Source organism: Filicampus tigris, chromosome 5 (genome assembly GCF_054856515.1).
Source record: "Filicampus tigris isolate MCC_2025a chromosome 5, RoL_Ftig_1.0, whole genome shotgun sequence".
NCBI lineage: Eukaryota > Metazoa > Chordata > Actinopteri > Syngnathiformes > Syngnathidae > Filicampus > Filicampus tigris.
The window spans coordinates 2,672,617-2,688,333 of NC_141221.1; the positions used below are offsets into that span (position 1 = coordinate 2,672,617).

Below are 15,717 nucleotides of genomic sequence, written 5' to 3' on the forward strand. Positions count from 1 at the left end.
TCCATTAGAAACATTTATTCACTTATGCAATTTACATATTTAGAAAGGGAAGAAATCAAAGTCGTTTGGTTCCAAACCGATCACCACTGGATCACTCCTGATTGATGGCACTATTAATAGCTTGTGTTTTTGAGGGTGATCTTTTGATCCATGTTCAATTTGAAATCACTGATACCTGAAACACAGAAACAGCGTAGGATTGTATTAAGAATAGACTTCATTTGTTTTTGCATGACGATGTACAGTGTGTGCATTTTTTCACCTTCAGTGAGAGGCGTGCCATCAGAAGAGAGGTGCCAGTATCTGCGGTCGCTCTGTCTGGCCCGCTCTCCATTCACCACACTTAAGAAAGGTCCCCACAGGCTTGACTCAGTCTCAAACCTAATTTAACATTATTTCAAGAACGCACTGTTAAAAAAAAAAAAAATCTAAAATAAATATAAAAAAATCACACAGAATGAAATTGACTCACGTGAAGCCAACATTTTTTTCCTTGAGGATCTGAAGGGCTTCAAACAGAGAGCTTCCCTTGGGCACATCTACTGGATACACAGGAGATTTCCCACTTGATGTCACCACTTCCACCATCACCGCTACATTGGTCTTACTGGGCAACACGACCACAGGGTCAGTGGGCTCAAGATCCAGTGTGTCTGTACGTAGAGACAAAAAAAGTCACCGTGCAGACACCAGCTTAAACATCACATACAAATATAACCAGACCTCAGATTTAAAGAACGACACGGCACATACTGTCTTCATTGAGGCAGTTCTTGTTTTGAACAGTCAAGTAGGATTTCAGCTGCAGTGCTGGCAGGACCTGAGATATGGCCATGGGGTTGTGGTATTTGTTGCCTTTGGCATCCCTCCTCATGGCCTCCATTGAAGCGTGACACTCCGACACCGGGCTGCCCATTGCCAGTAAAGCCTGAGCAACATTCAAGATGATTTATTTGGGCTTGGAACATAAAACAGGGAACAACAGCAACTCCAAGGAATTAATACAATCTGGTTAAGTGGTATCTACTTTTTTATAGCACTTGTCCTCATTAGTATCATGGGTGAGCTAGGGCCTATCCCCACTGACTTTGGGCAAGAGGTAGGGTATTTTATACCCTGGTCCGGTCACCAGTCAGTAACAGAGTGCATACGGACAAACTACAGGCTTTCACACCTCTGGACAATTGAGAGCCTTCAATGAACCTAACATGCCTATTTTGGAATGTGGACAACACCCACGCAAGCATGTGGAGAACATGCAAAGTCCGCACCAAAACCTCAAACTTCAGAAATGTGTTATGCTATATAGCAGTGTTTTTCAAACTCCGTGCAGCGGCACACTGGGAAATTATCTAATTTGGGTGCCTGTGCGGTCTTAGCTCCTAGCAGCGTAATTATGTCTTTACTATATTGTAGTACTCTTCCAAACCAGCAGGTGGCAGCAGCAGGTAGCTAATTGTCTTTGTTTAGAGACAAGGGAATTAGTGACGCATGTTTATCCAAACAGGCCCATGTTTCACACTGAGTAAGTATCAATATAAAACATAACAAAATATTTTTTTCTTTGTGTTTATTTCAATCCTATTCAAGACGTTATAATATAACGTCATTCTTCAATGTTAAAAAATGCGTATATAAACAATATAACACTTACATTGTTAAAATAAGCTTTTTTTTTTTTTTTTCCACTATTTCAGCTGGTGGTGTGCCGCGGGATTTTTTCAATGAAATAAATGTCTCTTGACTCAAAAAAGTTTGAAAAACACCGCTATTTAGCACTGTGCTACCCGACTTTTAGCGCTCCACTATAAAAATGGTTCTTACTTGTACAGCGAGGCCAGTGCTGAACTCATTGCCAATATGACCGTCGGCCCTTTGCGATGTCAAGAGCTTCTGCTTGATCTTGGTCAGGGCCGTGTCAAGCTCGGCAGCATTGTGTAGATTGCAACCGGATTTCCCCCCACTGCAAAAAGAATTCTCAAAATTCTTCACACACTGGAGGGCCATTGCAGCCATGGCATACGTATCTGTAAAACAGAAGCAGGAGAGTCCTTGCTGGATTTATCAGAAGTATGGCTAATGGCACTTTTTTGTATGGACTTTGGTCTTTATTTAACTGAAATATTTTTGAATCACAACTTTCCATGATACCTAGAACAAGCACGAATGAAGTAGGACAGCACGCATTCCAAAAAGGTTTACCCACCAATGCTTACACCGTCTCCATGAGTGAAGTACTCATGTTCGACTGCCTTGATGAGTTTGTTGACGACGTGGTTGTTGACCCTGGCGCCGCTCACGCATGAAGCGAGCACACCCAATGAGTACTGGTAATAGTTGGTCAAAGGGCGTTGACTGACTGCAGAGGGGAGATGACAAAAAAAAAAATGTCTTTAACTACTGCAATTAAAAAAAATTGAAGACCTACACTCTGGCAACGGTAATGAAAGGCTATTGTATAGACAGAGCTTGCCAGTCAAAATAGCGTTTGTAAAACAACAAAAAAAAAGTGGTAATAACATACAGGTAATGTATTCTTTCTCTTGTTCCATCTGTTTCTTGAGGTGCGTCAGCAGAGTCTCACTCTTGTCGCCAACAGTGAAGGTGACTGTGTTGAGGTCAAAGCAAGATGACTTCAAGGCCAGAGTGTACAATGCCAAGCGGCCAACCACAGGTTGGTTGCCAGAGAGGAGGCTAAGGTACACGGAGGTCACGACATGGCAAGATTAGGAAGACATTTAGATCCTGTGGTCACATTGGACATCAACTGAAAAAGTGCCAATTCTGACAAATTACCTTTGAATGTCATTGTGTAAATGATTTGTCAGCCTATTTAAGTGCTGCGCCTCCTTTAAAAGGTTGTGGAATTTTGATAGCCGTAATGCCAAGTGGACACTGGGATTAGGAAGTCCTTCCCGTTCGTCCAGAGAGCGCAGAAGATCTTTATTGAGTGTAAGCAGCAGCTCATGGTTGGGTGCAGAAGTATCTGGGTTAAGACAGAGAAAATGTCACAGTGTTCAGAATCTGCAGCTTGCTGACATTAACATGAAAGCTCAAAGTGTGGCATAGTCAAAAGAAAAAGAAAAAAAAAAGCGGCTATCTCAGCAATAACAATCAGGATGTAACTAAGGCACGTGGATTTGGTCTTATGCAATAGAATATACATATTTAATCTTCAGTATGTTCATTGCAACTACAAGTGATTGCTCACCGTCTCAACTTTTGAAAGGGCAAACAAAAACAATGACTACAACACAATGAGATCCAATAAAAACGCTGCATCAACAATTCTGACTTTTACAGGATGCTTGGTTTTAATTGACACTGATGTTTGGTGTAGAACTGCACTCCATCACAGTGACAGCTGCGTCTAATATTGATTGCGTCATAGCTAAATTAGGTAACCAGAATTTTAGACACCTGGACAAAATTTTACACTAGTGTAAACTACAGCCACAATAATAAATAGCTCTATAAAAATATCAAAACTGAACATGGTTGTCTTCCTTTAAGGACAACATATTTGATACAGCTTCTGGATGGAACTCAGATTGTGCAAGTGACCATTTTGTGGCTAGCTGGTGGAAAACAGTGATTCAGAGGTGCAAGTGTATCACAGGACTTGTAACCAATTTAACTTAACTGGCCCAAAAGTCATTGAAGATCTGTGTGTGTGTGTGTGTCTTTCTTAAATTCCAGCAAGTGTATCACCTTTATAGCAAAGTAATCAGGCCCTCATTTAACACCAAGTACAATGAAATGTTTGGATAGACTAAATTCTAGTACTATTGAATGAGAAACTGTCAATACTTTTTGACTAGTAGTGTTTTTTTTTTTGTTTGTTTTTTTACATTTGGTGGTGAGTAACTGTAAAATGTGCCTTTACTCAATACAGATTGGGAAACACTCACAAGGCAATTGCAAAATATGGGAACGTCCAGAACAGTGAGTCTCGTTTGTTTTTAACCTGGATTCTTCCCAGAGTTCACCCACTTCTAACCAACTGTCAAGTTTTGATCGAGCTAAAATTCATGGAGGCCAAATTTAATAAAATTGTAATAGAAATTGTTAATGCGCTTAATGAATACATAAATAAATAAATAAATAAATAAATAATCAAGGAGTCACTTAAGAACTATAGTGTACATAACACTTACCACAAGGTAAACTGGAGGCCAACGCCAGCAGCCCGAAAACGATGACTAAACGATACATCTTGGCTTACCTACATTAAGAAAAAAATACAGAACATTTGAAAAAAATTACCACCAATCACATTAAGTGTTCGAACAAATAACACAAGGTCCAGGCCGAATAAACAGCACACTGTCCTGAAGTGTTCATCCAACGTTTGTGCATGTTTGAGAGAGGAGAAAACGGTACGCGTTCAATTGACAATCAAACGGCATTACATCTCCACTATTTTACATGCAAACACGCTCTTGGTGACGTCATATTAAATTGACCTGTAATCAGAAGGTTATTTTTGTCAAACGTTTGTAAGCGTTTGACAATGTCGAGTCGTGTGTTACCTCCTGAGGGTGTCAGTCCAGAGTAGGAGAGACAAGTTTGGGAGCTGAGCTGATAAAAGGTCCGCGGTGTCACGTGACCTGCTATTTGCGACGACCGAGAAGCAGCTCGACAACCGCAACAACATTCACTAAGGTTATGTATTGTCTCATGCACGGTGTTGGTGTCTCATGCATGGTGTTGGTGTTAAAGTCAGAGGGGTAACAACGATCAACTTTCAAGCGTCAACATTTTGACGAACGACATTTCTTCCTGCCACTGTCGATTCGTGGACAACTACAACTCCCATAGTTCCTTGCGCGCTTTCCAGAAGCCTGTCCACTCTTCCGGCGCGTCTGGCTGGTGCTATGTCCAACTATCAAATGAGTTTTCTGCTCGCTGCGGGGACCAAAGTCACCAAACATTGGACGCTGCTTGCAAATCGGGTCACTTTACTTGGTTAGTAAGGTTGCGCACGTTTAGTGTTTTATATTATCTTAATGTGGTGTTGAACGGAATGGACCTAAGCTAGCAAAATAAGAAAACAAAACAACATTGCGAAAAGGGGCAGGGCAGTTGTTTGCACCTGGTCGTTCACCAAAGGTCTTATTTTAGCCACCACAAAGTTCCAATTTAGCTGGGTGATGCTATGGTTCGTGTCATGTTTTCACTGTAGCTACAGCTATTTGTACAGATAATCTCAGAGGTATTGTTTAAATCCGTAGTTAATATCCAGAGAGTTGGCCCGCTGTGGACAGATCTGACTTGTTTGCCAACATTCAAATTGCATGAATTACCTTTAAGTGCTCATAAAACTGTTGTAGTTATCTTTCCACATTTCACCAACAATATGTTTTTTTAAATGATAATTTCGCATACTGGCCCATCATGCATCACTTGGCGCCGTCCAGCAGCCAGCTGGGTTTTCGACCAAGCATGTACACGTTCTCGGGGCCCACAAGCCTACCCGAATTAGATCTTGGAACTCCAAGTACATCTGGCCATCTACAGAGAGCAACGCTGTCAAACAGGTAGGGATTTATTTCATTATGTGCATACATTTTTCCCAACAGTTTGCTGCCAGCGTGACCATTTGTGCAACATTTGTCCTCCTGTCACAGCAGTTGGGAGACAAGGTGCCTCAGGAAGCACAGGAGGAGAGTCGATGATGAGTATGTATAAGACAACCTTGGTTATCATACAGTGGAAGCTTGTCAGATTTTTTCCCCCCCCAATACCTTTTCCTATTTTCTCAGAGGATGTCTTGCTAAAAGGAGGAGATTAACAGCGGAAACCGAGTTGGACATTTCACACATCACCGCGAATCCTGACTGGCCTCCTCCGAACAATTGTCCTCCTAATTGTGCCCAAAGCAGCCATGCTCCACCCCAGCCCTGCCCAGCCCCTCACAACCTGACTCCTCTGCTGTCCTCCTCTTCCCCGTCCCGACCTGAGACAGAGAGCTCCCGCATGGAGATCGAGGCAGCTCAGAGGAGACTTCGGGAGATTGAAAACAGGTATGCAACATGTCGGGGAAACGGCATATTGAAAATGCATTCAAATTTTCGGACGGGGTATTCTTCAATTTCAAGCAATAGGACCCAGTCAGTTATGCAATACTGTTACAACCTCTCATTTGGTCAGATTTGGAATCAATTATTCCCTTTGATTGTTAATAATGTGCTCCAGTGCTTCGTACCGACTTGTCTTTAATCACTATCGTTGCTTTTCCCTTGGCAAACGTTGGTACTCCACTGTCAGGTTTTCCCATTTCTAGTATTTGTGAGCGACAAAAATCTTCACTCGTCGTAATCAATATTATCGGGTCTAAGGTGCATGAAAATTCATTTAGGTGGTTGCGGCTGACCTCTTTTCTGAATTTGAGCCGTGATTGGTGTTTGTGAGCAGTTGTGATGTCATTTTCAGTCGACAGAAGACAAAATGGCCGCCCCCAGAGATGGCTAAGAATGAGTGCATTTTGGTGCTTGAAGCGGGAGTCAACCCAAACATATTTTTTTCAAAAATATGTTCGCAGCAGGCCCACTAGTTGAAACATGGCATTATAAATTAATTTTGCTTTTGTGGAATATAAGTTAAGCAGCAAAATGCACTCGTTTTTAGCCATCTCTGGGGGCGGCCATTTTGTCTTCTGTCGACTGAAAATGACATCACAACTGCTCACAACGACCGATTACGGTTGACCTGTTTTCTGAATCTGAGCCGTGATTGGTCGTTGTGAGCAGCCGCGATGTCATTTTCAGTCAACAGAAGACAAAATGGCTGCTCCCAGAGATGGCTAAAAACGAGTGCATTTTGCTGCTTAACATATATTCCACAAACGCAAATTAATCAGAATGCCGTGTTTCAACTAGGGGCTTGCTTCGAACATATTCTTGAAAAAATATGTTTGGGTTGACTTCGGCTTTTATATTCAACAAACGCAAACTTAATCCGAATGCCGCGTTTCAACTAGTGGGCCTGCTGGGAACATATTCTTGAAAAAAAATAAAGAAATGTTTGCGTTGACTTCCTCTTTAAGACTGCTCTACCATTGACTAGAATAACGCTGGAGGACGATGACGAGGATCTCGATGTGGAGCCAGTCCAACGAAGGCCGGTGTTGGTCATCTCGGACAGTTTGAAGGAAGGCCTGCAGCGAGGCATTAGCGACATTCTCCCGCACACAGTAGCCCAATCTGTGTATGTTCTCTTCTGCTTTCAGACTGTTGAATAAGATACAAAATGAAGACGCGCTCTGCGCGCATTTCAACGTGCCACTGACTCCTGCTCGTCCGTATGTTTAGGAGCCATTCCTGCATGGAGTTGGTGTTGTGGCGGCCACCCGAAGACCCCTTCTGTCGCAGACTAAAAGGCCCCTTACACAAACAGAGGAAAGAACAGAGTGTTTTGCGACAGCCCCCCACTCCATGTCCGTCGCCCACCCCGCACAGCGCACATGCCGACACACTCTGTCCTCTCCGTAGCTTTCCTGTCGCAGAAAGCTGTGGAGAGGAGGACATGGAAATGTAAGAAGCCGGAAGACTGCTCGGACGTCTGTGGACTAAGTTGTCATGCTTGAGGCTAACTTGATCACTTAAAAATTGTTGGGATCATCCAATGCTTCGGTCCTATTTGGCTGCTCGAATTCAATCTCAGACAACTATCATTATGATTTATTAGCAGAGCTGGGCATTCGTCTATGCTTTAGTCCATCTATGAGTTCCCGTCTATATTTCAGAGGCGGGGTCGGTCCGAGTCAGCCAAACGGCGTCGAGAACGGACTTTGGCGGTACCGCATCACACGCAGGTGCCCCACTCCTGACACGCGGCCAAACAAAGAAAAAATTAATAAAACTGTGTTGTGTACGTTTCGGTCCCACAGATGTGTCCTATTTTGTTTTGATTTCACCAATCACCACGCTGTGCGTGTGTATTGTTTTTATTTGATTTTTTTTTTCTTTATTTGGCGGCGTGTCTGCTTGCGCGGCGCTTGCGTGTGACGTGAAAATTATATTCTCGACGCAGATTAGCTGTCGCGGACGAGGGATGGACATACGGAAATAGCGGCCAGAAGTTATAGACGGATAGACCACGCCCAGCTGTGCCTATTTGCATTTCATATGCCTGTCAGGGTAGACGAATAAGTTATATCTCAGCACTTCTAAGCATTTGCCAAAGCCTGGTAAACATTACACTGTTTGGAGATGTTACCAGTAAACAGCGAGCCCCTCACCCCCCGATTTTGTACCCTTCTGCCACCACGAATAGGAACATGATTCCTCAGTGTTCATAAATGCCAACATGCATGACTTTGTATAAAAGCTGTATTTGTTGCGATTGAAGGAGAATATTTCTATATTGCTTAGCAAGTATGCTATGTGAGCTTTGAAGTGTTTATAAAATCCTGGAAATTTCCCTTGAATTTGATTAGCGTTTTCCTTGCATGCTTGCGCAGTATTCCAATTGCGACATGTTTACTTTGTATTTGTTTTCTAATAAAAGTGTGCTTCATCCTTTTCCAAAAGTGTATGTATGCAAATCCAACCACCCTTTCACACTGACGCCGCTCCCGATTTCCGCCCGGTATTAAACTCGTTGATAAGGGTGATGAAATGTTTATTATGAAGGTTGAATGTAAGTTACATATTGCGTCTATGCACCGTTTGGCCTTCACACGTACAATTTAACGTTATGTAACATTTACGAGCATATAAGGGATTCCCACAAAGAAGAGCTTTATGAGATTTTTTTTTGGTGTTAAATCTGTAAACCTCTGGAACGTTGAGCCATAAAACCTTGACACAGAGGAAAGTTCAAAAGATGACTAAACCGTTGCTCGTGTCATTTGTCACTGTGACCTGCTATCTTAAGTACAAGCAACAGTAAATGATTCAGCGTTGTATCGGGATGCAAAAATACATAGCATAAACGGATATATTAAAAACCTAAAAAAAAAAAAAAGAGTAATACTGGTACAATACGCATGTGACGTTTCAAGTCAACTTGTGGTTAGTCCGATGGATGAGGGACTCAAGCTTTCCAACTTTCTTGATGGTTGAGCTATAAAACAAACAGAATTGAGCAGAATGAACCCACAAACATGTTGCCTTACTAAAAGCGGATGTGCGACTTTAAAGAACAGCAACCATGCCGAAAGAAGAACACACTCACTGTAGGAAGCTTCGGTCCCGTTGGCATCCAAGTCTGGTTCTCTACACGGAGCTGCTTGACTCTGCTCTGCAAGTAATGCACAAGTTTCAATGAGGCCACGTCTGAGGGGCTCTGGGGGGCGGCAGCGTAAATGTAGGTCGAACAGTCGCAATGGTGAGCATCGTGATGCTGATGGGAACAAAAGGAAATATTTCTGGACACCGTATTCGTGCTTGAAATTTCCTCAAGCTGAGGAATAATACCTTTGCACTAAACTTTCGCCGACACTCCACTCTAACCTTTTCCTCTTCGTTCATTGATGTCTTTCTAAAAAAAAAAAAAAAAAAAAAAAAAAAAAAAAAAAAAAAGCACAATCACAAATTTGGAGAGTGAGCGCTTGCATTACTGAAGCGTGAAGGTGTTAGCTAACATACAGTGGCCTACAACATACTGCACTGCATATCGTCGCTGTCTGAGTTGTTTCCAATTTAAAGCAGTGAAAATAGCCAATACACAAATTAAAACACAGGTTCACAGCCGCTCTTGAACGCAATTTATGTTTGAGTGTTGCAGGGGTACGGCGATACGACGTCTGTTTCCTTCGTCTGCGGAATTAGCCATGTAGCGCAATGGCAGCCTTTATTTACCATCTTGATGTTTTTTTTTTGAATATTGATGAGTGAAAATACAATCAAGGTTCTCTGGAAGTTGGCTTGTTTGTTTAATATGGATCGATGTGATGTGTCGTCACGTTACAGAAGGACCCTCGATTGTGGGTGACGGAGGTTCATTTTAAGATCCACTTAATAGTTAGTTAGTTCACTCATTATTTTAATTATTACATCACTCATGGATTCAAAACTTTAAGAAGGCGTTTTGTGAAAGGGTTGTAGCCTAAATGAAGATGATAGTAAGATAGTAATCAGGCAATCCAATTAATCCAATTTTTACATACATATCGTCGCTGTCCTGTGAAAAACACTTATGTCCAATTTTGGAAAAAAAAATCAATTTCACGTTAATGCGATGCGAAACACCATTCACGTAAAAACAAGAAAATGGAAAAAATGGATATACCGGTAAGTGTTTTTCACAGGACAGCGACGATATACAAAGATGACGTACTGTATTGGGGCTTAACACGCTGCCCCCGGCTTGGTTTTTGTACTCTTTTAATCGATAAAGCGTAAAATTGGCGATTTAATGTATTTTTTTAGGTAGTATTATGTGGACGCGAGTGTGCAATTGTAATATGAGGTACAATACAACTTGAACGAAGCGTTGCCTGGGAACTCAAACAATCTGGCTTTTTTTTTTTTTTTTAACTTCCTGTGAAGTTGTCATTTTGTCACTACGAGAATTCCGCCCGACAGCGACGATATGTTACATCAATGGGCTAATCAACTGATGGAGGTGATATCACGCTGGTTAAGACCAGTATTAATAGCAAACTATTCTTCAACAGGTTTCTGCATTTACCTGCCCCTTAATAACTTCGTTCTGCACCTGTGGGGTGGCAAACATGAATGGCACAATTTAAATCTCTTAAAAACACAATCAGTCAGAGCCCGTAAGGAAAGGTTTCCATTTCGGAGGAGCAATTCACCATGCATCGAATATGTCGTAACTGTAGTTGCATTGCAATAAATTTGAACACAAAGTTCATTTATTTCTGCAGTTCGATTGAAAGTGAAACTTACATGATACAGATTTATTAAACACAGGAAAATACTTTTCAGAAGGCCAATTCCTACATTTCCATTTTTAAAAATTGTTTATGTAATATTCTACATTTGTTGAGGTGGTGAATTTGGGATTTTCATGAAATATCTCTCTCTATGTAGCAATCAAGAAGCCTATACAGGAATTGAACTTCTGAAATCGAGTATTTCCAGGGTATTTTTTTTTTTTTTTTAAATATGGGCTAAAATATGTGTCAATGAAGATTAAAGCGGAAGTCAACCCAAACATATTTTTTTTCCAACAATATGTTCCCAGCAGGCCCACTAGTTGAAACAGGGTATTCGATTAATTTTGCGTTTGTGGAATATAAATTAAGCAGCAAAATGCACTCGTTTTTAGCCTTCTCTGGGGGCGGCCATTTTATCTTCTGTCGACTGAAAATGACATACAACTGCTCACAACAACCAATCACGGCTGACCTGTTTCCTGAATCTGAGCCGTGATTGGTCGTTGTGAGCAGTTGTGATGTCATTTTCAGTCGACAGAAGACAAAATGGCTGCTCCCAGAGATGGCTAAAAATGAGTGGATTAACACTTATTCCACAAACGCAACATTTATCAGAATGCCTTGTTTCAACTAGTGGTCTTGCATAGAACATATTCTTGAAAAAAATATGTTTGTGTTGACTTCCACTTTAAACTGATTTTAAATAATTCCAATATTTACACTTGACCAAAGTAAACTTGCTCCATCTACTGTTAGCACCTTTTCAAGTTTAAAGCATTCTAGTTTTACACCACTGTAAAAGTCGCGCATCTTAAACAGTTCTTGTTCTGCTCTGATTAGTGACAGCGCCATTGAGCTGAATTAAGCAGTCTTCCGAGTGTTCAAAACCCAAAATTGCTGCGCTTTGACAGAGACATTTTGCCCTGATATGCATGTCACCTTTCCAGTTCAGCTGTCAACTCTTCCTCAAACTTGCAGGCCAGTCGAGCGGTGGTCTGTTCCTTCCACTGAGCCATGTTCCTCTGAACTTGCCTCAGCTCCGTGTCTTTGGCCTCCAGCTGCTTGCGAAGTGAGGCCTCCAGACCTCCGTCACTCACGTGAGACCATTTCAAACTACTGAGCTCCTCAATGTGATCCTGGCTCAATGAAATTGGACATTTGAACGATCCAGCAATCCATTTTGGGTACAACCGGTACCAGTTTCTTGACAAAAACACACACGCACGCACAAATTGTATGTGGAAGGAAGTGTTGTACCTGAATAAGGCGCTCCTTCAGAGAATCCAAGGCTTGGTTTCGCTCCGTCCGCATCTGTTCCTTATGAATCGTCAACTCCCGCTCCTGGAAGCAAACCCGTATGAACTTAAGTGTCCATCAACTTGGCTGCATGTGGATTATTACGATTCACTCAAGCAAACCTGACCTTGTCTTGGAGCAGCTGTTCACTCGCTTGCCTTTGAGCATCTAACTGTTGTTGCAGATACTCAATCAGATGTTTCAACGGGTCCTGTTGGGCTTTCAGTTGCGTAAGAGCCTCATCTATGGTAGTGCTGTAATTTGCAAAGCATATGTCAGCAATGTGTCTACTAAATAAGTCATTTCCAACTGTTGGGTGAGGGGAAAAAGTGGGTTGAGGGTCGGTGACAAGCAGTCTTTGGTTTACTCCGGCAGTGACATGACGTTTTGGGGTAAAAAAACAAACAAACTGTGCAGCGAACTAGCTCGTACAAGTGGCGTAAGAATACGTCGTCATGCAGCATAAAAAGGTTCAGTTGCCATTTTACAATAAATGTGCTTTATTGTTTTTCTATCAAGGTGTTGTGCATCTATGCGATAATAGGACAGTGCACGTCTGAGGGTGCCAAATGTTTCGAACCACCGCCCGAGAGGGAAATTCGACCTGGGAGGGAGCTGCACGGTATTTTGCTGGCCTCCGTTCTTCTCTATCAAGAGGTGTAGAAACTTCCACTCGGCCAGCAGCTCGTGAGCCCAGACCCCGAGCTGCTGCTCCTGCGCAGCTTTGGCTTCATTGTAGCTGATGTGCTGCTCTTCAAGCATCCTGCCGATCCTCTCCGTTTCTCCCTGCGCCTGCCGCACAGCCTGCTCAAGCTGCAGCACCGTCTTCTCACTTTCCTAACAAAGAGCATTGACATTAATTATCATTAACATTTAACATTAACGTTTCTGCTGTTTGCACACACGCAAATGTTTGAAATGACGGGTTGTTTTCCTAACGTCAATATGGGTACTAGTTTACTTTTTACCCCGTGTTGGTTTCAAAATCTTGACCCAACGCCTTGGGTATAAACAACCCGGCATTGGCTTTGGTCCTTTTTTGGATCCAGCGCTTGGTTAGCTATATCGCCCAATTTGTGTTACTTGTTGAGCTAGCTAGCACTTTTCAGAGTGTCTTCTCAGAGCTCACGTTGTACCTGCAGCATGTGTTTCTGCAACTTGTCCAGCTCGTCCTGCTGCTCCTGCTTGAGTGACCTGCAAATGACCGAGAGCAGCGACTCCTGCTCGCGCTGCTGCACGCAGCGCTCAGCCTCCAGCTCCTGCACTCGCTTATAAAAGTGAGAAATGATAGGAAGAGCTGATGGCATTGGGAATGCGTCTATCCGGCCGCGTCCCAAGCCGAATAGTTGAAACGTACGCTTTGCAGCTGCGCCACTTGACGCCGAAGCGCGAGCGCGTTGCTCTTCTCACGATGCATCTCACTCGTCGCCGTTTCCAGGCTCCTCCTGTTCTGCTCTTCCAGTAAACCGCAGTGCAAGTGTACAGCTGCAAGCGTGTCCGCCTCCCACTTCCTCCTCTGCTCATCTATGGCGTTGTGCACCTGGTTGAAGGCGAGCACACGTAATGTTCACGTCATGTCGCCAGCCATGAAGAGTTTGTTCCAGTAAGTACCTTCTGTAAAGTTTGCGCCTGCAGCTCTTCTTCACGTTTCCTTGACTCCTCCTTCTGGCGCTCCAGTGAATTCTTCAGTGCCTTTGCTTCATCGTTCTTTAGCTGCCAATATTTGAGCAATCACATATTTATTTCATGCACCTTCGCCGCGTTATAGCTTAATTATGACATCTTCACCGAGCTACTTTGAAGCCGATTTCTCACTTTTTCCATTTGCTGCTCGTGAACCGAGACTAAATCTTTCCTCTGTTGCTTCAGCGCTGCCTCCTGAAATATTTCATGAATACTTTTTTGGAATGTTATGGACAACGGCTACTGTTGCAATTCTAAATGCCAACCATGTTTGTGTGGGCGCGTTCTCTGACTTCTTGAAGAGCACTGTGCTGTTGGCTTTTCAGCAAGTCAAGCTCCCCCTTGAGTGCGTCTCTTTCTGTTTGCAATCCTCCGCGCTGCTCGTGTAGCTCTTCCAGTTGTTTCTCCTTCTGGCCCAACATTTTCTCCAGCGTGTCCACCCTGACTGTGCATGCGCCGAGGTTGCCCTGTAGCTCCCGTACTTGACTCTCTAGAGCCTAAGTGAAATAAAAACAGTGCTCCTGTAAAAGGATTGAACAAATTTGCCGGACTGGAAATTAGAGAGAGACCGATATGTTTTTTTTTCAGGGTTGATACCGATACCGATTATTAGTCGTCAAGGAGGCCGCTAAATGATATTTGGAGCCGATGCTCATTTTCAGTAAAAAGGAAAATATTGGCATCAAAATCTAACAAAAAATAAATAAAACAATTAACGTAACATCCTCAAGCATATGTTTATTGAACAATTCTTCAGATTTGCATAATGTTTTTTTTGTATTATTATCATTATTATTATAATTACTGTACATACGTCTTTGTTATAAAACTCTAACAAAAGATCCCAGAGCACTCAGTGTTGTCAGCATGTCTTAAAGAGGTAATTGAAAACGGAAACAATAGCTCCATATAAGTTTCTACAGCAAATTAAGTCCTCCAAAATTTCAAAATGACAGAAATGTTAAACTTTCACATATTTTTGTTTTGATTTCCAGGCAATTTTAAATTGATTTATCATCGGCCATCAGATTTTTAAAAAAGGCCGATACCGATATTCGTCAAAACGCAGAATATCGGCGCCGATAATCAGCCCGGCCGATAATAATCGGCTATCCCTAGTGGAAGTAGAAGCACGGTTCCAAAGGAGTTGGGATAATGGGTCGAATGTCAATAATCACCTCTGTCTCCATCTTTTTCTGCTTCTGTGTCTCCTCTAGACAAGTACATCTGCTCCTCAGTGAAGTCTCTGCCTCGGAGGCCCTCAGGAGTTCCTCACAAGTTTCCTCTAGCATCTGTTCAACATAATAATATCAACACAAAAGTACACACTTGGAATATTTGATGTCTCTCTATTTGTTGCGATATCCTCATATTCATTTATTGTAGTCATATTGTACTTGTTGCATGGAGTCCTGCTTCTCCCTTGCCCGTCGTTGCTCAGAGAAAAGTTCCGCTTTGGCGCCAGCCAACTGTCTCTCCAGCTCCGACATGGCTCTGCTGGTCTGTTTGTGAAGCGATTAAACTCATACGTGAAGCGTGTCAAGAAAATAGCCGACATTGCTGAACAACTGTTACCACGACCTTCTCCACGCAGGACAGCTGCTTGAGTTGCTCGTTCTTCTTTAGTTCTTCTTGCAAATGTCTGACTTCACCCAGGCAGGACTCTTTTTGCCTCCGAAGGTTCTGCAGCTGGCAACTGTACAACACGTTACGCAACTCTTTGTGTCGACTGCATCATGCCGGCAATTTTTCAAAAATTCATACCTTAATGAGTCTATCTCTGCCTTACAATCCTTCAGCAGGACCTCAAATTGCCTCTTCTCTGTCTCAAGGTGCCCAGTCTCTGCACTGAGTCGCTCCAGATCATGAAAGGCATGCTGGGGGAGGGG

The 15,717-nt window shown here is 42.7% G+C and overlaps 3 protein-coding genes across 17 annotated transcripts in view; 1 reads left to right on the plus strand and 2 right to left on the minus strand.

Moving 5' to 3' along the window:
* tcn2 (transcobalamin II) lies at window positions 1–4,631 on the minus strand. 2 transcript variants are annotated; one of them, XM_086031132.1, is made up of 10 exons: window positions 4,533–4,631; window positions 4,158–4,225; window positions 2,797–2,986; window positions 2,525–2,694; window positions 2,207–2,359; window positions 1,825–2,027; window positions 754–928; window positions 473–653; window positions 263–381; window positions 1–175 (listed from the first exon to the last, which is right to left on the minus strand). In XM_086031132.1, exons 2-10 carry the CDS (start codon window positions 4,213–4,215, stop codon window positions 114–116), a joined length of 1,311 nt encoding a protein of 436 aa, XP_085887258.1. In that variant the 5' UTR covers window positions 4,216–4,225; window positions 4,533–4,631; the 3' UTR covers window positions 1–113. The 2 variants fall into 2 exon arrangements, with proteins under 2 accessions (XP_085887258.1, XP_085887259.1); XM_086031133.1 differs by lacking the exon at window positions 4,533–4,631 and adding an exon at window positions 4,467–4,491.
* ccdc117 (coiled-coil domain containing 117) lies at window positions 4,350–8,525 on the plus strand. Of its 9 annotated transcripts, none has more exons than XM_086031144.1 (6): window positions 4,350–4,665; window positions 5,421–5,540; window positions 5,634–5,681; window positions 5,766–6,026; window positions 7,069–7,209; window positions 7,314–8,525. In XM_086031144.1, exons 2-6 carry the CDS (start codon window positions 5,446–5,448, stop codon window positions 7,537–7,539), a joined length of 771 nt encoding a protein of 256 aa, XP_085887270.1. In that variant the 5' UTR covers window positions 4,350–4,665; window positions 5,421–5,445; the 3' UTR covers window positions 7,540–8,525. The 9 variants fall into 9 exon arrangements, with proteins under 9 accessions (XP_085887270.1, XP_085887266.1, XP_085887268.1 ...); XM_086031140.1 differs by having other exon boundaries at window positions 4,354–4,665; window positions 5,631–5,681; XM_086031142.1 differs by having other exon boundaries at window positions 4,354–4,665; window positions 5,424–5,540; window positions 5,631–5,681.
* LOC147146868 (uncharacterized) overlaps window positions 6,897–15,717 on the minus strand; it is an 18,665-nt gene continuing 9,844 nt past the window's right edge. For 2 of the 6 annotated variants that reach the window (XM_086031129.1, XM_086031123.1), the window contains exons 11-27: window positions 15,593–15,705; window positions 15,410–15,524; window positions 15,226–15,330; window positions 15,007–15,120; window positions 14,095–14,325; window positions 13,961–14,023; window positions 13,757–13,858; window positions 13,503–13,685; window positions 13,282–13,413; window positions 12,750–12,982; window positions 12,273–12,399; window positions 12,107–12,190; window positions 11,789–11,985; window positions 10,639–10,665; window positions 9,423–9,486; window positions 9,181–9,348; window positions 6,897–9,069 (exon numbers count right to left, since the gene is read on the minus strand). In XM_086031129.1, the coding sequence (XP_085887255.1) occupies window positions 9,040–9,069; window positions 9,181–9,348; window positions 9,423–9,486; window positions 10,639–10,665; window positions 11,789–11,985; window positions 12,107–12,190; window positions 12,273–12,399; window positions 12,750–12,982; window positions 13,282–13,413; window positions 13,503–13,685; window positions 13,757–13,858; window positions 13,961–14,023; window positions 14,095–14,325; window positions 15,007–15,120; window positions 15,226–15,330; window positions 15,410–15,524; window positions 15,593–15,705 (2,088 nt within the window). In that variant the 3' untranslated portion in view covers window positions 6,897–9,039. The remainder of the gene's footprint in view (window positions 9,070–9,180; window positions 9,349–9,422; window positions 9,487–10,638; window positions 10,666–11,788; window positions 11,986–12,106; window positions 12,191–12,272; window positions 12,400–12,749; window positions 12,983–13,281; window positions 13,414–13,502; window positions 13,686–13,756; window positions 13,859–13,960; window positions 14,024–14,094; window positions 14,326–15,006; window positions 15,121–15,225; window positions 15,331–15,409; window positions 15,525–15,592; window positions 15,706–15,717) is intronic. The other 4 variants (XM_086031124.1, XM_086031127.1, XM_086031128.1 and 1 more) reach the window with 4 other exon arrangements.